This window comes from Thamnophis sirtalis, unplaced genomic scaffold, assembly GCF_051295495.1.
Source record: "Thamnophis sirtalis isolate CommonGarterSnake01/CBP01778 unplaced genomic scaffold, rThaSir2_p1.2 scaffold_9, whole genome shotgun sequence".
Taxonomy (NCBI): Eukaryota; Metazoa; Chordata; class Lepidosauria; order Squamata; family Natricidae; genus Thamnophis; species Thamnophis sirtalis.
In genome coordinates, this window is record NW_028261389.1 from 78,514,503 (window position 1) to 78,537,002 (window position 22,500).

General features: G+C 43.5%; 1 protein-coding gene across 1 annotated transcript in view; it reads right to left on the reverse strand.

The window, feature by feature from the left end:
• The window catches only part of SEMA3C (semaphorin 3C), a 157,179-nt gene that overhangs the window by 85,967 nt on the left and 48,712 nt on the right, over positions 1-22,500 (reverse strand). Inside the window, exons 3-4 of the mRNA XM_087722358.1 lie at positions 11,716-11,876; positions 2,307-2,369 (exon numbers count right to left, since the gene is read on the reverse strand). Coding sequence (XP_087578484.1) covers positions 2,307-2,369; positions 11,716-11,876 — 224 coding nt within the window. The remainder of the gene's footprint in view (positions 1-2,306; positions 2,370-11,715; positions 11,877-22,500) is intronic.

The following is a 22,500-nucleotide window of genomic DNA, read 5'->3' on the forward strand; positions in this document are numbered from 1 at the left end:
ACATTGAAAGCAAGTCTTACCAATGGTTTCCATATTAATAAGGAAAAAAAGCAAGACAAGAATTGTGTTTGCTTTTCATGGATTTTTTTTAAAGCTTGGTTCTGAATATAAGCAACATGCTACATTTTCCAGACCCTGGTGATAAGATATAGACTAGGGGTCTCAAATCTTTCTGGAAGAGGCATAGAAATTCTGTTCCGATCAGCTAATTCAACGCTTATGCCTGGATGAGCTCAAGCTAAATGAAAGCTAATTATAATCATAAGGTAGAATTGATTTTTCTTCATGTATGTAACAGGACAGAATAGCAGAGTTGGAAGGGACCTTGGAGGTCTTCTAGTCCAACTCCCTGCTCCAGGCAGGAAACCCTACACCACTTAAGACAAATGGTTCTCCAATCTCTTCTTTAAAACCTCCAGTGTTTGCAACTTCTGGAGGCAAATTTTCCCACTGATTCATTGTTCTCACTGTCAGGAAATCTCTCCTCACTTCTCAATTGCTTCTCTCCTTGAGTAGTTCTCATCCATTGTTTCTTACCTTCCCTTTGGTCCCTTGGAGAATAGTTTGATGCCCTCTTCTTTGTGGCAGTCCCTAAGATATTGGAAGACTGCTATCATGCCTCCCCTAGTCCTTCTTTTCATTAAACTAGACATACCCAGTTCCAGCCATCCATTCTTCAGGATACAGAATACAGGATTGAGATGGTTAACATAGTATTGAGGCATTATAGCCATAACCAACTCCTGCAACTGTTCTTTATATGCTTTAGCCTGCAGAAAGTTAGCACCTACCTCTCTCCTAGAAAAATTAGATATTTTGGGAAATATTTAAAAAGCCAGAATGTTATATTTCCTTGGAGGATAAAAGAAGAAATGTGTTTTAAAGACAGATATTTGGTGCCCATTAAGATAAACTGGGCCAGCCCATTTTCAAGACAAAAGACCTCCAGCTCCCGGGATTAAGACATGACCCTCCAGGACATAATAGGAAGATCTAGTAGCAGGGCTCACTTCTAAGTGCACAATCTCCTAACAACATTGCATCACCCAGCAAACATCAACCAAACTTGACTCGGACAAACTTGACCTCATATGGATCCATGGGAGCCTGACAACAGCCAATAGAATGCGTGTCCTTGCACAGGAAGAGGTAGCTCAAATGCAAAGCCCAAAAGAAAGCATAACACCCCCCCCTCATTCTCAACTCCAGGTGGTCAGCTGCACCAGAGAACCATGTGCTTGGTGGTTCCCTTTCATCATTAAACCGTCTTTCCAATCAGCTCCCAGACCTCCATTTTGTCTCCAGCGTCTTTCCCCTATCGTGGAACTGAACCAGATGGATATTTCTTCCAACAAGCCTCCAGTTCCCCCGATCCTCTTCGTTGCTCTTCTCTGAACTCTTTCTAAAGTCTCAACGTCTTTTGTACATCATAGCAACCAAAACTGGATGCTGAAAAATTGTCTTCCACAGACTGGGGGGGCGTTGATTGTGTGTGTGTGTAGGGTGGAATGGTTTGGCAAGTGCAACCTAGTTTGCACGCATGTGTAGATGAAGTTTCACTCACTCGACTGCCACTTGTGCAGTCCGTTTCCCACCGGGCCGCAGATTGGTACCCATCCATGGACCGAATATTCAGGACCTCTCAGAGGTGGGTTCCTACCAGTTCGCACCTATTCGGTAGAACCGGTTCGTCAAATCTACTGAACCGGTTAGAAGAGGTTCCACCAGTGGACCCGGAAAGCAGGCCACACCTACAGAAGAGCTTCCAAACTTTTTTGAAACCCACCACTGGTTGTTGGATAGGATTATTCTGCACTATCATGCTCCTATTTATATAACTCAGTGCCTCTGTGAAAGGTAAGGATGACTACTGCATTTGTGGTGCAATCAGAACATTGCGTGTGTTGAAGTTGTTTTAACGCAAACCAAAGATGCCTTTTAAAAGACAAGTTCACATCATATTCTTATGCATGCCAGTGCTGCGTGTGAGGTAATTTAAGGTGGTTCTGACAAGTGTCATCAGCATCTTCATATCCGGTCACATGGGTGGCAAGCCACTCCCATCTGGTCACATGGGCGGCAAGCCACTCCCACAAAGGAGGCCACACCCACAGAGTAGGTTCGGACAATTTTTGAAACCCACCACTGGCACCTCTGCTCTAGACTCTTGCAGCTATCCAAATTCACAGGTTCACCCAGCCCAAATTAAAGGAAAAATCTGCCATTTCCCTTCTGCTCTTGGCTGCATGGAGGGTCCAGGCAGCCAAATGTATAATTAAAAGGAAAATAAAAAATAAAAGACTTACTGTGGGATCTTTGCCAGCCATTTTGCACTCATCCACCTTGGCTGTTGACGCTGGCCAGAAAATCTGCGTGGAAAGAAAATAAAACACTTTAAATGGATTCCATAATCTTTAACGCATAGTCAGGGAGGAGGGGATTATTCTGAACTGAACCTCCTGCCTTTGCATCATGCCTCAACTCATAAAGTCAATATTTTTGTACCACTAACTTGCTGGGGAAATTCTATCTTCAGTTTTTCTTATGGAAAAAAAAACTTATTTGAATAGAGATTTTCTTTCGTCTTCCACTCCTAACTCTCCTCTGAAGTACCCATTGAATCACAGAAGAGCAAAGTTGGTAGGAACCTTGGAGGTCTTCTAGTCCATACTGTGACACTGTTCAACTTGTGCCAAACTTTGGAAACTTGGTACCATTTCAGATAAATGGCTGTCCAGTATCTTCAACCCTTCAGGGATGGAGCACCAGAGGTGGGTTCCTACCAGTTCGCACCTATTCGGTAGAACCGGTTCGTCAAATCTACCGAACCGGTTAGAAGAGGTTCCACCAGTGGACCCGGAAAGCAGGCCACACCTACAGAATTGGTTCCAAAAATTTTTGAAACCCACCACTGGTGGATGTGTAATGTCTCGCAGTTATCTACGCATTAATAATGATCTATTAATACTTCCTTATACATTTTAGGGACCCTTCCTTACATAATTGGTGTTTTCTTTCATACTTTTGGAGGCGCAGTGGTTAAATGCAGCACTGCAGGCTACTGCTAGATCAGCAGGTCAGCGGTTCAAATCTCACCGGCTCAGGGTTGACTCAGCCTTCCATCCTTCCGAGGTGGGTAAAATGAGGACCCAGATTGTTGGGGGCAATATGCTGACTCTCTGTAAACCGCTTAGAGAGGCCTGAAAGGCCTATGAAGCGGTATATAAGTCTACCGCTATTGCTATTGCTATTGCTATTTCTAATTTCTGTTTCCATTAGTTGGCAATTGCTAAAACCAATCCCACGTGAAAAAGTATTCAAAGCCTTCTTGATTTTAATTGTCAATTTATTTATTCCTGCACATTGTAATATTTATTCATTTATACCCTTGTGTAATTTACATCCTTGCACCCCTAACCCTTTAGGGGGGAAAAACCCAGGGGTGTTCAAACTTGATAGCTTTAAGATTTTAAGGTTTAGATAGAACTCTTAGAGGTGGGCGGGGCAATTGGTGAGCCAGCCAATCAGTGAACAACGGGCAGGGCAAGCGTGGTGCGGACGGGTGGGGGGAGGGAGCTGAAACCGGTTCTAAATGGCACGGTAGATTTGTGGAACCTCTTCTATAGAAGAGGTTAGAACTGGCAGGAACTCACTCCTGTGTACTAGGCTAGACACAGTGAGTTCTAGAAGGAGGAGGAGGAGGAGGAGGAGGAGGAGGAGGGTGCTCCATCACTGGAGGTTTTTGAGAAGAGAAGAGGAATAGGCAATAGAATAGAATAGAATAGAATAGAATAGAATAGAATAGAATAGAATAGAATAGAATAAGGGAGGAGGAGAAGGAGAAGAAGGAGAAGGAGAATGTTGGTGCTTCACTGAAGGTTTTTGAGAAGAGAAGAGGAATAGGAATAGGCAATAGAATAGAATAAGGGAGGAGTGGGAGAAGGAGGAGGAGGAGGAGGAAGAGGAGGAGGAGGAGGAGAAAAGGAGAAGGAGGAGGAGAAGAGGAAGAGGAGGAGGAAGAAGGAGGAGGAGGAGGAGAAGAGGAGCAGGAGAAAGACGAAGAGGAAGAGGAGGAGGAGGAGAGAAGGAGGAGAAGGAGGAGAAGAAGAAGGAAGAGGAGGAGGAGGAGGAGGAGGAGGAGGAGGAGGAGGAGGAGGAGGAGGAGGAGGAGGAGGAGGAGGAGGAGGAGGAGGAGGAGGAGAAGGCAGCAAGGGCAAACCACTTCTGAACCTTTTGCCTGTCCAGGCAAATGCTAGGAGTCACGAAGACACACACGGTTTGGCTTTGTGTAGCCTTTGACGTGTCCAGTGATTCATGAGTACCTTTTGGAACAGTTGAGCAAGAAAAAGCAGATTCAGCATGCCTCCTGCAACTGAATCATTCTTTGCCCAAGCTTGCTTGAATGTTCTCTGCATGACAGTGTCCATCCACAAAGACACTTTTGGAGAAACCAGGTTTGGATTAGTGCGATGCCTTCTGCAAGCCGAGTCTCTTTCTGGTGTGAGACACAATACTTTCCTCTCCTCCCTTTGGGGATCTTAAAGGATGGGGAGGCTCAGGGGCAGGCTATCTTGGGGGTAGCTGCGCTACTCTGGAAGCTTCCACAGCATCCAGATGGCCTCTTTATGATGAGCGCTGATAATGTTACCTAGTTTGGTAATGAAACGTTTGCAAGAAAACAACCAAGCTTGGAGAACATCAAGGTGCCCCTCATTTGAACTGTGAGCTTCAAATATTCTCAGCAGCTAGTTCTGCAAGCTTTAGTTTAACAAAGAACACTCCAAAGGATAATTTTTCGATGGGAAATATCAGATATTAAATTTAGAGCTGTGTGTGACTGATTGATTGATTGGTTGTGGTGTAGAGATTAGAATTCCCTATTAACTCTGCCCACTTACTCTGCCCACTGTCAGGAGTTCGATCCTGACCAGCTCAAGGTTAACTCAGCCTTCCATCCCTCTGACATTGGTAACACGAGGACCCAGATAGTTTTGGGCAATATACTGACTCTGTAAAGCTAGAGAAAAGACGGACTAGAGGTGACATGGTAGCAGTATTATTTGAGACGCTGCCACAAAGAGAAGAGGGTCAACTTATTTTCCAAAGCAGAAGAAAACAGGAACAATCAACCAGTGGAACAGAAGTTGCCTTCAGAAGTTGTGGGTGCTTCATCACTGGAGGTTTTCAAGAAGTGACTGCGCAGCCACCTGTTGTGGCCCAGCAAGAGCCGTTGGAGCTGCCACCAGACTCCGACAGCGAGGGGCCCTATGAGTCGACCCTGGAGGATGTGGAGGACCCTGGACAGGGTTCCGACTCCAAGCAGGGAGCAGAGAGACTGGTTAGCCACCAGGTGGCGCCTGAGCCTTGGATCAGTGGGGAGGAGACAAGGGAGAGTGATCCAGAAACCAACTGTGAGTTGTTCCAGGATGCACGCCATCGAAGGGCTACTCAGCATCAAGAACAACTATGTAATTACAGGAGATAATTACGCTCAGCTGATGGTCATTAGGCTCCTCTCCAGACTATAAAAGAGACTGCTTGTGCCACACCCTTCTTGCAGAAGTCAACGCTTTGACTACAGAGAAACACACTTGGCAGGCTGGATTGCTGCCAGAGTTTGTCTGAATTGCTGCCAAAGTTTGTCGGCCTTGCTGCCAAGGTCCTTATCTGTTTGTTTACTTGGCTTTCAGCCACCGAGAGTCTGAACTTGTTATTAAAGGACATTCTCATTTAAGCTTGTCTTGGCATTCATTACTGGACGGAGGAGGGGGTCAGAACAGCCACCTGTCTGAATTGGTATAGTGTCTCCTGCTTGAACTGGGGTTGGAGTAGAAGACCTTCAAGGCCCCCTCCAGTACTACGTTGATTGAACTGCTGTAAGTATGCTTTTGCTGTTGCTAAAGTCAAAAGGAATCATGCTTCCAAAAAAAGAGCTAATTCTCCATGAGATTCACACAGGCTAGAGTAAAGGAAAGTGAAATAGGTTTAGAAGCCAGACCAAAAAAAAAAGTAGAAATTAAACCTCTGTTGCTAGGAACAAAGAACACAGCTTAGTACTTCTATGTTTGTTGGAGCGATTCCAACTTGAAGCAGGTCTGCTGGCGGAATCAGCTGCCATCAACCATCCTCTCATTTACTCGTCTAGAAAAGTTAGACAGACATTGTTCTCCTTCTGATTCCTCCTGCGAAGTTTCAACAAACTCGTTCCGCTTGGAGGATCCACCATAAAATGCATCTCAGGTTTCCATAATTGCAATCGCTGTCAGTGTGAAAACATGTCTTCGAATGAGACGTTAAACAGGGATTAGCCAATGTGGTTACAACTGGTGGGCGGGTGCCCTCGCCCCCACGTTGTCGCCTGGAGCAATGCAGAATTCATGCAAAAGACGAATAAGAAAGGGAAACGGCATGTGGTTGGAGGATGAATTTTCTTTTTAGGAGAGTCGGGAAACAGCTTAAAATCACTGGAATAACATTCAAAGGAAGGGATACCAAACTGGCTCTGTGTTGGAGAAGACTTTTGAGAGTCCCTTGGCCTGCAAGGAGATCAAATCAATCAAGTTTAAAGGAAATCAATCTTGACTTGAAGATAGTGTTGTGGCCCACCAGTGGCCAGCAGAGCTGGGGGCAGATTCAGACCGTGAGGAGGTTGTGGAGGGACCTGTGCCAGCCCTGGAGTCTGGGAAAGGCTCTGATGAGGGCTCTGTGTCGGAGGCAGAGAGGGGGCCAGGGCCGTCTGATAGGAGGAGGAGGAAGAGAAGAAGAGGAAGAGGAGGGGGAGGAAGAAGAAGGAGGATGAGGAGAAGAGGAGGAGGAGAAAGAAGAGGAGGAGGAGGAGAAGGAGAAGGAAGAGAAGGAGAAGAGGAAGAGGAGAAGGAGGAGGAAGAAGAAGAAGGAGAAGGAAGAGGAGGAGGTGGAAAAAAGGAGAAGGAGGAGAAGAAGAAGAGGAGGAGAAGGTGAGAGAAGGAGGAGAAGGAGAAGAAGAGGGAGAGAAGGAAGAAGGAGAAGAGGAAGAGGAGGAGGAAGAAGAAGAAGGAGAAGGAAGAGGAGGTGGAGAGAAGGAGGAGGAGAAGAGGAAGAGGAGGAGGAGGAAGAAGGAGGAGGAGAAGGAGAAGGAAAAGGAGGAGGAGGAGAAGGGGGAGGAGAAGAGAAGGAGGACAAGGAGAAGAGGAGGAGGAAGAAGAAGGAGAAGAAGAAGGAGAAGGAAGAGAAGGAGGAGGTGGAGAAAAGGAGAAGGAGGAGGAGAAGAAGAGGAGGAGGAGGAAGGAGAAGGTGGAGGAGGAGGAGAGGAGGAGGAGGAGAAAGAAGAGGAGGAGGAGGAGAAGAGATAGTTATCAGCTGCCTTCAGAGTCAGACATCAGTGAGCCAGACAAACAGCTGGAGCCTGTTTCCAGTGTGCGCATGCACAGAATTGCCAGATGAAGGGAAAAGCTAAAGAACAGAGGTTGACTTGGGAGTAAGGCCACAGGTGGACGGTGAATGGCCCCTCCCAGAGGAAATAAAAGAGGAGCGAAAAGGGATTGGAGTTTGCAGGAGGCAATTAATTTGCTTAATTGGTTTGTGACTCTCCGAAGCTCCTTGCCAAGTTTTGCAGATATGGGCCTGGCAGCTCTCCAAGCCAGATAAGGTCTGTGACTGTAAATCCTCCCTCGAAAGACTTTGCTGGATATGAATGAGCAGAATTCACAGTCAATTAATAAAAGGGGGTTTTGTCGGGACCAGGAGTTGACAAGTTGCAAAGCCTCCTGTGTGCTGAATGGACTTTAGCCAGGAAATCAGAACACCTTGAGATTCATTGTGTTCTTCCCACAACAAGCCTCATCAAAGGAGATGAGAAAAACAGAGGAGGGGATGGTTAGATGGTGTCATTGAAACAATGCACATGGATTTAGGCAAACCATGATAGATTGTAGGGGACAAGGGGGTCTTGGCATGCTATGAACCACAAGTTTGTGAAGAGTCAGACAGAACGTAGCAACTAAACAACAACAAAATCTACCTTGGGAGGCTTCTGGAGTAGTAAAAGTAATACTCAACATACAACTAGGAGAGAATACATAGAATCAACCCTGAACTAAGGAGAAATTTCCTGACAGCGAGAACAACTAATCAGTGGAACATCTTGCCTCCAGAAGCTGTGAATGCTCCAACACTGGAGATTTGTAAGAAGAGATTTGTCTGAAAGGTTTCCTGCCTAAAAAGGGGGTTGGACTAGAAGACCTCTAAGGTTCTTTCCAACTCTGTTATTCTAAATTCTAAAAAAACTACTCAGCAACCATTCAAGTTACGAAGGAACCCTCCAAAAGGTGTTTATGGCATAACTTTGACCATTTACACAAGATACACAGCCAGATCGCCGGAATAGATTGCTGTGTGTGTGTGTGTGTGTGTGTGTGTGTGTGTGTGTGTGTGTGTGTGTGTGTTACTGGTGGTTTGAAGAATAATCCAACTCTTTATCCTTTTAAACACACAGCCCACCTTTCTATCCAGGAAAATACCCAATGCAATAATTGTGTGTGTGTGTGTGTGCGTGCATGCGCTGTACTGTGCTATGTATGTATGTATATCTCTTGAGAGTGGGCGGCATACAAATCCTAAAGAGACTGGGTGGCATACAAATCCTAAAAATAAAAATAAAATAAAAAAATAAAATGAATGTGTGCGTGTGTGTGTGTGTGTGTGTGTGTACATACAGAGAGGGAGGGAGGGAGGGAGGGAGGGAGATACATACACTGTATTTTTCGGTGTATAAGATACTCCGGAGTATAAGATGCCCCTTAGCTTTTGGGGAGGAGAATAAGAAAAAATATATGTTCTGCCTCTGTCTACCAGCATCCATCGTATTTATCTGGCTAGCGTCCTGTCAGTGTGTGAGAGAGTTGAGGGCTGTTTGGAAACAAACAGTATTTGCTGTGTGAGCAACAAGGAAGGAGACAGCGAGGAGCCTGGGCGTGGCTTGTTCTGTACTAAAGCTGCATACTGGGCTGATATCTGAAACTAAAACTGAAAGGGAAACTTCTCTCCTCCGCTGAACTACCACGTTGGAAAACCTGCTTTTGGTGTTGTGCATTTACTTCATATGTTATATTGTACATAAAGAGAAGTTATTGAATCCTGCTGAATTGGTTACTGGTGCTGTGCTTTCTGAGTGTGATTGCTGCTGCAAAATCTGACACGTCCTTGCAGCAAAGAGCGAACAGCCAGGTGGGATTATTGCAGCCTGGTTCAGCATAAACAGCTGATTGTCGGGTGGATCGGCCTCCCCAAATACCCCCAATCAGCTGTTCCAGGCTGCAGGGATTGCCACAAACCATCACCTCCTCCGTGCCTCGTTTTGGGTTACATTTGGGGTATAAGACACACCCAAGTTTTCATCCTCTTTTGGGGGGGGGGGAAGTGTGACTTACACTCCAAAAAATACGGTGTGTATGTGTGTGTGTGTGTGTGTGTTCTTTCCAAACACTGCCAGCCCTGTGCACGGATGTCCCATATGTTCCATCTGTCTTGCTTTACAAGAAACAGGCTCTGTTTTGAATTGACTCTCGAAGGAAGCCTTTTTTAAAATATCGTCCGTCTGTGTGAAGAAATTTGAGGGGTTTGTTTCCCTAATGCCTCAGGCATGTCAGATCCCAGCAATGAGGATGAATGCATGTGTTCCCTGATAAATTCAGCCAGATTTAAATCAGGGTTTAAATATTCTGTTAATATGGTCTTCTTAAAAAAAAAAAAACAAGGGAAGAAATATGTCAGAGATGCTACTGTATTAAGAGTATTTAAAGGTAAAGGTTCCCCTCACACATATGTGCTAGTCATTCCCGACTCTAGGGGGCAATGCTCATCTTCGTTTCCAAGCTGAAGAGCCAGCACTATCCAAAGATGTCTCGGTGGTCATGTGGCCAGCATGACTAAACACCGAAGGCGCACGGAACGCTGTTCCCTTCCCACCAGAGGTGGTTCCTATTTTTCTACTTGCATTTTTAACATGCTTTCAAACTGCTAAGTTGGCAGAAGCTGGGACAAGTAACAGGAGCTCACTCCGCTATGTGGCGCTAGGGATTCGAACCGGTGAACTGCCAACCTTCTGACTGACAAGCTCAGCGTCTTAGCTACTGAGCCACCGTACCCTTAGTGTAGTGTTTGTGCAGTTCCTAACATCTAGGACGTTAAGAACTACACAAACACTGCACCGTTGGAAATGTATGCATATACTTAGTTGAAGCTATCCAGGAAACATCAGAACATGAGGCTCTCTTCTTACTTCATAGAGTATCTATGTTGAGACAAAAATGATAGCTCAGGGCAAGTATTATTGTACGTCTATCCTACTCAGTGTCGGTCGAGCTAGCCTGTGTGGTTAGCCACACAAAACTAAACAGAGTCTACATATTCACAATAATAAGTAAGATATGAAACCACTGTAACCACATTATCTCATCCATAAGCTACAGAAATATTCAAACTATAAATATTGATGCTTCTGTAATTGAAAAGAACATGTTGCAAAGGCCGTTAGGAAGGAAGGAAGGAAGGAAGGAAGGAAGGAAGGAAGGAAGGAAGGAAGGAAGGAGAAAGGGAAAGGAAGGTAATAGAAGGGAGGGAGGGAGGAAGGAAGGAAAGAAGGAAGGACTTCATACCACCATGTAATTCTATTCTTTAACAACTAATTTATATTTTAGCAATATAATAATATTAGTAGTATGATATAATATAGTAATAATTGCACTGTACAAATTCTTCCCCAAAAGCAACCTATAGACACAAAATCAGATTATGGTTGGGAAACAAAATTTAGGTGACTGCATCTTGGGCAACTTCAGCTGAGCAAAAAAACTCCAGAGGTTTATCTTCTATTTTTACAAAGCCACGTTCTCTCTTTCCCACAAGATTAAAGTTTTGTTTCCTCCCTTAATGCATCCTTTGGAAAGGGACCAACCAGTAGAGAACTCAAAATCAAGAAGATTTTAAACCAGCCTAGGGGTAAACCGTTTTCCACCCCAGTTGTCTACCATTGATCCAAGATGATCCACCACAGTGGTTTTCCATTTTACATCCATGCTTAGATAATTTTTCCTTTTGTAAACTTAAAAGCTTTTGACCTGGTATAAATATCTGTGGTCTGGCACAGAAACATATGTGAACCTATTGTCTTCCTAATAGGTTAAGCAAAATTGCTCCTGAAAGATGGAAAATTCATACAGTCTATTAATGGGAGACTGTTGTTATCCCTCCCTCTTTCATGTCAAAAAAATTAAGTAGAAAATCTTACGTCAGAGCGCGCACAGCTTTACTACCAAAGTGCAATAACAGCAAATAGAGGTTTGTCATAAAATAGTGGTTTTATCAACAAAAGAATATATACTATACATACATGTACTATAGGCAGAGGTCAAACAATCAGCAATTACAGCAGGGAAAAACAGATGGAGAAAGAGAGACAGACAGACAGAGACAGAGACAGAGACAGAGACAGAGACAGAGACAGAGACAGAGACAGAGACAGAGACAGAGACAGAGACAGAGACAGAGACAGAGACAGACAGACAGACAGACAGACAGACAGACTGATAGGGCCTTTTCCTATTATACAGGCTCTTAAAGGGATAACAGCCAAAAAATCTTGCTGACTGATTCCCATCACTACACCATTGCAGCAGCTGGTCAGCTCTTAAATCACTAACCTGACATCTTCCATTCCCAACCACACCGTGAACTTACGTTCAGTGGCTCCTGGCTTATGTTATTGATATTCAACGACAAAATATGATCTTTGCTGCCAACGTAGATCCGATCTTGATCTTCATCCATCACTAATATCCTGTAGTCTAAAGGCTGATGGGAGAGAGAGTAAAATTGGGATGTTTTGGTTTCCTGTAGTTCTGCAAAAGAAAGAGAAATCTGACATTAATTTTCCTTCCACGGGTGATGAATTTCATTACAAATATTTTCAACGACTAAAAATTTTTTTTTTGCAAGTCTGCAATTTTAATTGCATTTTCTCAAGACTCTGAAAGGCATCATATTCTGAGCTGCTACCCTAAATTGGGGTGCATATTAGTTTCCAACACATTCCCAAATCAGAGGTGGTATTTAGACAGTGCGGACTGGTTCGCTCGAACCGGTAGTGGGAATCGCGAATGCGTCCGCCCATCCACTCTGGATCTATCCTATTATCCTATTTAGGCACTTTTTCATGCCAAAATGCATGTGTGGAAGGCTGAATGCATTCGGGGACGTGCGTGCTCACATTTGCAAACCAGTAGGGAAAGTAAATGAATACTACCCCTGTCCCAAATCAGAGGTGGTATTCAGTAGGTTCTGACCAGTTTTGGAGAACCGGTAGCGGAAATTTTGAGTAGTTTGGAGAACCGGTAAATACCACCTCTGGCTGGCCCCGCCCCATCTATTCTCTGCCTCCCAAGTTACAGCTGATCAGGAGGAAATGGGGATTTTGCAGTATCCTTCCCCTGCCACACCCACCAAACCACGCCCACCAAGCCACGCCCACAGAACGGGTAGTAAAAAAATTGAATCCCGCCACTGTCCCAAATATTTTGTTGTTTGCAGTTCAAAACACGTAATCTTTAGAAAGTACACCCTGGTATTAACGATCTTCAGAAGTATTTATATTGACGATAGCACCCCAAAATGCACCTATTTCCACTCTTTTAATGCTTTTTTTGATGCATGTTGCCTAATGTGAAATTATGAGTGCAGGCAAGCAGAAATGATAGGGGTTGGGATGTGATATTTGTTTCTCCATAATCTCCCCTTAGAGATGAGTAATTTGTCCAGAGTTTTGAACTCCATTCTCACCAGATTAGCAGTTTGCAAATACATGAACTGAACTCTTCCATGACTTCAATCAAACTTGATAATTGTTAAGCCTTAAGAGGGGATGCATAATTAAGTCTTTCCCTACACTTGCAAACCGACTAAATCAGGATATTTTGAGACTTCATTAACTGGTGTGAAAAGACACATCTGTCCTGTACTTTGACTTGCTACTATTCTTAGCCAAACACCACACTGAAAAGATCAGCAGTCTGTTCTTCGACAAGAATTTTAAATAACTACAAAGCCAAAGTATCTGAGTTTCCCTGAGGGAGTCAAGCTATTCTCCAAAGCACCTGAAGGCAGGACAAGAAGCAATGGGTGGAAACTAATCAAGGAAAGAAGCAACTTAGAACTGAGGAGAATTTTCCTGATAGTTAGAATAATTAATCAGTGGAACAATTTGCCTCCAGAAGTTGTGAATGCCCCAACATTTTAAAGAAGAGATTCGACAACCATTCTTCTGAAGTGATGTAGGCCTAAGCAGAGGTTGGACTAGAAGATCTCCAAGGTCCCTTCCAATTCTATTCTATTCTATTCCATTCCATTCTATTCCACTCCATATTTTCTATTCTATTCCATTCCATTCCATATTTTATTTTCTATCCATTCCATTCCATATTTTATTTTCTATTCTATTCCACTCCATATTTTCTATTCCATTCTATTCTATTCCATTCCATTCTATTCTATTCCATTTCTTTTCCATTCTATTCTATTCCACTCCATATTCTCTTTTCTATTCTATTCTATTCCATTCTATTCCACTCCATATTTTCTACTCCATTCTATTCTATTCTATTCCGTTCCATACTTTCTTTTCCATTCTATTCTATTCCATTCCATTCCACTTCATATTTTCTATTCTATTCCATTCCATTCCATTCTATTCCACTCCATATTTTCTATTCTATTCTATTCCATTCTATTCCACTCCATATTTTCTATTCCATTCTATTCTATTCCATTCCATTCCATATTTTCTTTTCCATTCTATTCCATTCCATTCTACTCCATATTTTCTATTCTATTCTATTCTATTCCATTCCATTCCATTCCATTCCAACCAGTCATACATTTGCTAGACATAATAAATAACTGACATATACATGAAGACAGATTAGATCCTAATTCCACCATATTAGCAATTAATTTATGACACAATGAGCTTTAATAGATGGGCTTTCCATTTGTAACAAAGAAATCAAACCCTTAGCTTCTTAGCTCATAAAAAATATAACTCCATCAAAGGGCAATTAAAAATATGTCAAGATGACCAGCTCCGCCATATCGCAAAAGAATACGTTTTAATTTCCGGAGAGACAGTTTAGAATTATAACTGATCATCCCTATCGTCTCATGGCGATGTCCCCATTTTCTGAAAACACTTAGATGCAGAAAACACTTCCCAGCCTTTGATTAATTACCTTCCCCTTAGTATTAATCTTCATGGATTAAGCTACTCATAGTTTAACGGTGATGCCATAGTGCGGTGCATAGTTACTAATTATGCTTAATCATCGTGCAGATCCTACTTAGAGCCTTTCATGGCAATCTTATCCATAAAGAAACACATGTTGCGTTCTATACCAAAATATTCTGCTACCCGCCTCACACCTTGGAATTCTGATGAAAGATGTACTACGCAGTATTTTTAACCATCTCTTTATTTTACCTCTTGTATACATGAAGCAAAAATCCAACACCTTTTGGGGGTTGAATGGGAAAACAGGAAGGTATTATAGAAATAGAAAAAGAGATTGAAAAAGAAAAGTACTTGGATGATTATATTGGAATTTACAGTTACATACCCAAAGGAGAAAAGGGGGAAGTCCCACCTTCAAGAGGGAATGTTAAATGCCAAAGTTGGGAATATTGAGAAAGGTTGGATGGAAAAATTGGGGAGAGCTATTAGAACAATAGAATTAAAAGGAGAAGAAGAATTCAAAAGAAAAAAATATATAAAAATTTCAAGGACAAGAAAAAACAAAACAGCCAAGTAAATGGATGGAGAGAAAAGACCATAAGAGAAATGAAGTCCCTGAGAGACTAAGAGAAAATGGGGAGGAAAGAAAGAGAAGGATTTATTAATAGAATAGAATGAAATTTAGCGAATATAGCCAAAGGTTTATTTGTGTTTAATACAATGTGTGGGAAATAGATTAAAATGATTATTTGTGAATAACTAATCAAATGAGATGTTTAATAGGCAAAATTAAATTTGAGGATATATGTTATTAACAGCAAAACAGAATAATAGATGGAAATGATATGTTAAACGTGATTAACTTGGAGACGCAAATAATGATATTGTCAATCGATTAAGAAGAAGTGAAAATTAAGCAGGAGATTATGGAATGAAGCTAAGATGACTGAAATGGAAAAAAAGATGGAAAATGTATAATTAGAAGATGTAAAGGACTTGGACAACACTTGGTTTATAAAGAAGTTTAAGTATGTAACAAAAAATTAAAATAAAAACTTAGCTTGCAAAAAAACCCACCACCTTTTCTTTGCAGAAGTGCTTAAAAAAATGAATTTCTAGTCTTGGGGTTTGGCCAACCATTGGGTTTCAGTGGTGGGATGCTGCCAGTTTAACTATTGGTTCAGTGAATGCGCGCTGAGCACATGTGGGTGCTTTGCGCGCATACCTAGCGCTGAAAATGGAGCATTTAGAACCTCAGCTGCTTACCTCCCACATCAGCAATGGTAAGTGAAATAGGTAGGAGGGGGAAAGCAGCTGTGGCACGCGATTGAGTTGAGATAGAAAGCAGGAAATAAAGGACAGGACAGAGAAGGGGTAGGAGGGCAATGCCATCTGATCATCGGAGCTACCGGCTTGCCTGAACCGGTCTGAATCGGCTGAATACCACCTCTGGTTGGTTTCCATTTAAGAGAAAAGTTATGTGCCTTTCTGTTCAGATTTAAACCTGAATATAGGTGGCCTTCAGCTTACGACCACAATTGAGGTCAATGTTTATGTTGCTAAGTGAGGAATTTATTAAGCGGGTTTCTTGCCCCATTTCTTAAGTGGATTACTGCAGTTGTTATGCCAGGAACCTGGTTGTTAAGTGAATCGGTCTCCCTCGTTTTCAGGAGGTCACAAAAGAAGGATCATGTGATTCCCCGGGACACTGTGAATCAGTTGTCCAGCCTTTTGAGTGTAACTCATGGGGATGCTGCAACGGTCATACATGTGGTCATGTATGACTTTTTTTTTCAGGGCCGTCGTAATGTCGAACGGTCACAAAACAAACTCGAGGATTATCTGTAGAGAGTAATTCTGCATTGATCCACGCCAAAATCCAAAATGAATATTGCCATATTAAGTGAATCAAGTCTATTTGGTAAATGTCAGGTTTCTTAAAAATGCCCTAATTGATTCATGAGTACCAAGCCAAGTTTCAATTCAAAACTAGTTGTTTATTAGGAGCACCATAGGCAAGATCTTTTCGCAGTCACTTTGTTTCAGTTACAGATGAATTTTACCCCTGTTCCTTCCCCCCACCCGCCCTCAGTCTGTGTCATAAATCACATTCCCCAATGAGGTGCACCCCTCCCAAGCCTGCTGCGGTAATCTGAAATCCAACTTCAGATGACAGTATGTGCTCTCCCTTACCCCCCCCCCCCCAATGGCAATGTTAGGACTTGACAGTAATATCTGTTCAATGTTCTTGGAAAGATTTTCATTTTGTTGCTTGTGCAAGCGAAATTAATTTGATTAATTTTAATTCCGCATTCAGCTGGAGAGCATGTTCTACACGGCCCCTACAGTTATGCCAGATAATGTTATTGATGGCTCCACCACGACAATCAAAATGCCATCGAATTGGGGTCTCTGACATAACTGTGTTTGTTCTTAAATACAGCTGCAACTTTTTTTTTTTTTAAGGGTGAAACATTGCAGGTGGAAAACTGGTTCCTTGTTCAAACACTTTTGCACTGCACAAACTCAGCCTGTCCATAAAACCCCTATCGTAAAAATACTTACCGCTGTTCATATCTGGGCATCAGAGTTTAAAATAACACTGAGAACTCCGTATTTCAAAACTTCAGTTTGTTCCCATATGAGATATGGCTTATCCATCGGTTGACAATAAACCCTTGTTTGCCAGAGTTAACAGAATGGAGTTCGTGCATTGCCAGGGGCAAATATTATTTAAAAAGTAGAAAGACTCAAGCATCTAATGTGCCTCATGTGAACAAAGATTTCTCGCCCTGCCAATAATATCCGGGATGTGTGTATAGTGCTAGGAGAGTGTTGGCAAAACGTTTTGGCACTAAGTGCCAAAATGGGAGCATGTCCATGTGGGAGTGCTGAAACCAGAAACGCAGCTCCCTGGCGGACGTGCGCGGGAGTTCCGGAAACCGGAAGAGAAGCTCCCCGCCATGCATGCATGCACCAGGAAGCTGAGTTTCTGGTTTCTGGCATGCACATGAACATAGGCTACCTGGTCTTCTGGTTTCTGGAAGAACAGCTGGCCGGTGCGCATGCAAGCACCCGAAACTGGGAGCTCAGCTTCCTGGTGCCACCACGTCCATCCGGCAGGGGGATAAATAGTTGTCTGCCACACCTATTCATCTCTGCCCCCCACCTTTTATTCCCAGAGATAGGGTGGAGCTTCACTAGCAGTGGTGGCTTTTCTGTTCCAAGAACCGGCCCATGGATTTCCACTGCTCTCCTCTCCTCTGCCACATCTATTCATCTCCGCCCCTGCCTTTTATCCCCAGAGCTAGGGTGGGGCTTCACTAGCAGCGGTGGCTCTTCTGTCCCAAGGACTGGCCCATAGATTTCCACTGTTCTCCTCTCCTCTGCCGTCGGCACATCCACGCATCAGGCACTGGACCCAGCTGTTCCTCCTCTTCCTCATCAGCCACCTCCAGACCTGGGGGCTGTTGACTCTCCATCTGAGGGCTGACGGACAGCCCAGGCCCCACCTCTCCTCTCTCTCTGACAGCTCCACTCCCTCTTCCTCCTCAGAACTCTCCGCTTGCGTTGATGCTGACCCTGGCTGCCATACTTGCTCCTCCTCCTCTGATTTAGCGGCCATAACAAAATCCATCCTTGGCCAAGACCCTTGATAAAGCAGGGTTCCTAATTCCCACCTCCCGATCCCAGATACAACGTCGAATAATACAAATTACCCTTTTGACACGGCGAGAGAGCGAAAATAATTATTCCGGGGAGAGGAGGTGAAAGCACCAGCTAGAAAGCACGGCTGACACATCACCGTAACTTTCACGGATATGCGACCTTACACTTACAAATTCTCAGCCTACCATATGGTGTTACTGAGTTCCGAATCAGTTTATTTCTTCATTAGGCAAGTGTCAATTTTTCCATCTGCGTCCCTGGATTTCTTTTTTTTCCCCCTCTCTTCTTCTCTCACCTTCCTGTAAGGCACTAAACATTTTCCTTTCAGTGCCTGGGGCTAGTTTGAAAGCTGTATGATTGTGGGGACCAGTGGTGGGATTCAAATAATTTACCAACCAGTTCTCTGCCCTAATGACCAGCTGGGTAGGTGGGGCTCGGTGGTCATGTGATTATGTGGTGTGGCCAAGTCAATGTCACTCAGGTCGATGGGCGCTTCGCCTTAGTTGTTACAATGGTAATAAGGGTTAACCTGAGAGGCAGTTTTTGTAAGCAGGGCAATAAAGATTTGGCTAGAAACAACACCAGAATGTTTCCTTCCTGCCTTCCTTACAGGATTAGCCCTGTAAAGTGGGGAAAAACAAAAGGAGATTTCTTCCAACAACCGGTTCTCCAAACTGCTTAGAAAGTTACCAACCGGTTCTCCCGAATAGGTGCGAACCGTCTGAATCCCACCACTGGACGTAAAGATGCAGTGAGTTCCCGACTCTAGGGGCGGTGCTCATCTCCGTTTCAAAGCCAAAGAGCCAGCGCCGCCCGAAGACGTCTCCATGGTCATGTGGCCGGCATGACTCAACGCCGAAGGCGCACGGAACGCTGTTTCCTTCCCACCAAAGGTGGTTCCTATTTTTCTACTTCCATTTTGTACATGCTTTTCAAACTAGGTTGGCAGAAGCTGGGACAAGTAACGGGAGCTCACTCCATTACGCTGGGGATTCGAACCGCCAAACTGCTGACCTTTCTGATCGACAAGCTCAGCATCTTAGACACTGAGCCACCACATCCCTATTTCCTTACCCAATTCCTGTAACTGTTCTGTGTTTTATCCTCCAGTCCCTAATCATCCTTGTTGTTCTTCTCTATACGCTTTCCAGATTGTCAACAACTTTTTTTCTTATATCGTGGTGTCCAGAACTGGATGTACTATTCCAAGTGCGTCCATACTACATCTTTGTAAAGTTCTAGTACGGAACTTTATGTGATCTTGATTCTGTCCCTCTATTAATACAACCTGCATTGGGTGGGGGTTTTTTTTGGGCTGTACTTGGTACATTTTTGTGTTGTTTTTTTTAGATGCTGGTAAATCATTAACAGTTGGATATTGCTAACACTGAATTCTAAACCGTAGATCTACAATTAGCCTTGATTAATTCTGAAGGTGCTAATAAGCGCAGTTAGTAACAAAGGAAAATGCAGAGTCAATTAAAATGTCTCTTTGGGTCTTAAGACACTTCAAGGCTTTGAGAGTTAACGGTGAAGATTAAATTTCTTTCTCTTTTTTAAGAGCTTCAAAACATGTAACAATACTAAGGATTAGGTTCCTCTCATTAGGTCTTTGGCTCAAAATGTGATGATGATTACTTTTTTGTACAGAAGGATCAAAATGTGTCGTGACAACATCTGTTCTCTTTCCTCAAAATCCTTTCGGAATACGCATCTCTAAAAATAAATGTTAAAAAACGAAAGATAATCCAGTTGAGAAACCGATCTCGTTTAAGGTGTGGTGCTCTGCTCTCTCTTCCCGGATTTTTTTTTTAAAAAATACTAGGTGATAACCTGACGTTGCCTGGGTATTTATTTATAAGGGGAAAATGTCCAGACCAAATGGAATTTCTAAAGGAGGGAGCCTCCTTGTGGAGCACTGTGAAGCCGTTACTATGGCAACTCCAGTGCACTGTACAGTAGAAGCCATTTTATGGGAGTACAGTAGAAGTCAATGAAAGGCACAACAGGCTGCATCTTAACAGAACACACACACCCCAAGGTGTTTTGGGGGTGTCTTACCCCCACAGTTTTTGTTTCCAGAGAGTAAGTCATCTGTGTACCAAGTTTGGTTGAAATGGCTCGAGGCATCCCAGAGTTATAGTAGAACACACACACACAGAGAGAGAGATACACACACACACACACATGGAGGAAGGGAGGAAGGGACGGAGGGAGGGAGAGGGAGAGGGAGAGAGGGAGAGAGATTGAGAACACAGAGGTGGCATTCAGCAGGTTCTGACCAGTTCTGGAGAACTGGTAGCGGAAATTTTGAGTAGTTCGGAGAACCAGCAAATGCCACCTCTGACTGGGCCCCACCCCCATCTATTCTCTGCCTCCCGAGTCCCAGCTGATTGGGAGGGAATGGGGATTTTGCAGTATCCTTCCCCTGCCATGCCCACCAAGTCACACCCACAGAACTGGCAGTAAAAAAAATTGAATAGATGGGGGCGGGGCCAGTCAGAGGTGGCGCAAGTACAGGAGGTAATTGCACTCAACTGGTGGTCATTAGGCTCCTCTCCAGACTATAAAAAGACTGTCTGTCTGTTAATTAAATGCCGTAACTTATCTTTGGCTCGGAGTGTGTTGGTGTGGGACGAGGGGGGTCAGAACACATATCCATGCTCATACTTATACCTGCTATCTTGTACATGCTTGACAAATTAATAAATAAATAAAATAAAATAGAGTGGACAAACAGGGAATGCACAAGGACTATTCCATTGGGTTAAATTTCAAATCTTTCACGAACTAACTTTAAGCAAATTGAATGCATTTTATAAAGTTGGAAAACCAGCGGTTATGAAAATCAAAGGAAGCTGTAATATCAGCTGAGATAGACACGATGTTATCAATTTAAAAAAAAAATAAGTTCAGAACTTAACAGTAAATTCTATCCAAGCTACTGAAGATCTATTCTGATTTAACAGATCCTTTAGCATTATAGAATATTGAGGCTGCATGTTCAAAGAAACCAGGATTTCTAATGTGGTTTGCCACGCTTTACAAAGAGAAGCTTTAATGCCTTCTCCAAGCGTGGACAAAACTCAAAATCTTTCCAACCCAACTTGTATTTTGGCCAACAGTATTTAGAGTCTGGGGAAGAACAAAGATTCTGCTTAGAAGGACAGATTTTTCCCTTCAGGAAATTAGAATTAGAAATAGAAAAGTTTCCTTTACAAAACCGATGATGTTTTCTCCGGCCTCAAGGATGCTTTTTTAAAAAATAAAATAAAAAAGGTCATATGTTCGGTATGCAGGAGGATTGACTGGATGGATCCCCCCTTTTTTAATAAAAAAAAGTATCATTTGAAAGTAAATGTATAAGCTTAGCATAATAGATCTGCGCTTCCAATAAATGCAAACCAAAAAGATAATTGCAGTGTTTTTAATTGTTATGTTTATAAAGTTTTAAATGCAGATTTCATTGCAGCTACCATCAAATCTATTTATCTTCCTTCCTTTCTTCCACCCCCCTCCTTCCCTCCTCCCTCCCCTTATCTTCTCCTTCATTCCTTCCTTCCTTCCTCATCTTCCTTCCTTCCTTCTCCACGTGCCTCCATCCTTTTCATCTTCCTCCCTCCCTTCTCCCTCCTTTTCTCCCTCCCTCCCTTCCTCTCCCCTCATTTTTTCCTTCCTTCCTTCCTTCCTCCTCCTTTCCTCCCTCCCTTCCGCTCCCTTCATTTTTTCCTTCCTTCTTTTTCTTCCTTCCCTAATGTTCTCTTCCCTTTCTCCTTCCTTCCTTCTTCTCTCCCTCTCTCCTCTTATCTTCCCCTTCTTTCTTTTTTCTTCCTCATCGTCTTTATTTCCTCCTTCCCTCCCTGCGTCCATCCTTTTCATGTTTCTTCCTTCCTCCTAGTTTCTTCCATCCCTTCCTCTCTTTTCATTTTTTCATTCCTTCTTTCCTTCCCTAATGTTCTCATCACTTTCTCCTCCCTTCCTTCCTCCCCCCCATTATCTTTCCCTTCCTTCCTTCCTTCCTTTCTTCCTTCCGTTGTCTTCCTTCATTCTTCCTTCCCTCCCCTTATCTTCCCCTTCCTTCCTTCCTTCCTTCCTTCCTTCCTTCCTTCCTTCCTTCCTTCCTTCCTTCAACTTCCTTCTTTCCTTCCTCCTTCCCTACCTGCTTCCATCCTTTTCATCTTCCTCCCTCCCTCCCTTTTCCTTCCTTCTTTCCTCCCTTCCTTCCCTAAGGTTCTTTCCCTTTCCCTTTCTCCTTCCTTCCTTCCTTCCTTCCTTCCTTCCTTCCTTCCTTCCTTCCTTCCTTCTTTTCAGCAGGGGGCAGCCCTGCCCACCAGCAATGCAAAGATGCCAGCCTGTTCCTCCTTAAGGAACCTTCCTGGAGCAACAGCCAACTGATCCTGAAAGCTGCCAGCCCACCTCACCCCGTTCCCCTCTTCCGCACCCATCCTTTCTTCCGTGTGCATTGGAATGAAGCCTTCCCTGACTCAAGGCGGTTCACGTCAATGGTGTGTGTGTGTGTGCGAGCGTGTGTGTGTAAATCGTGTCTGATTCTGATCCAAACCAGCAGCCTGAGG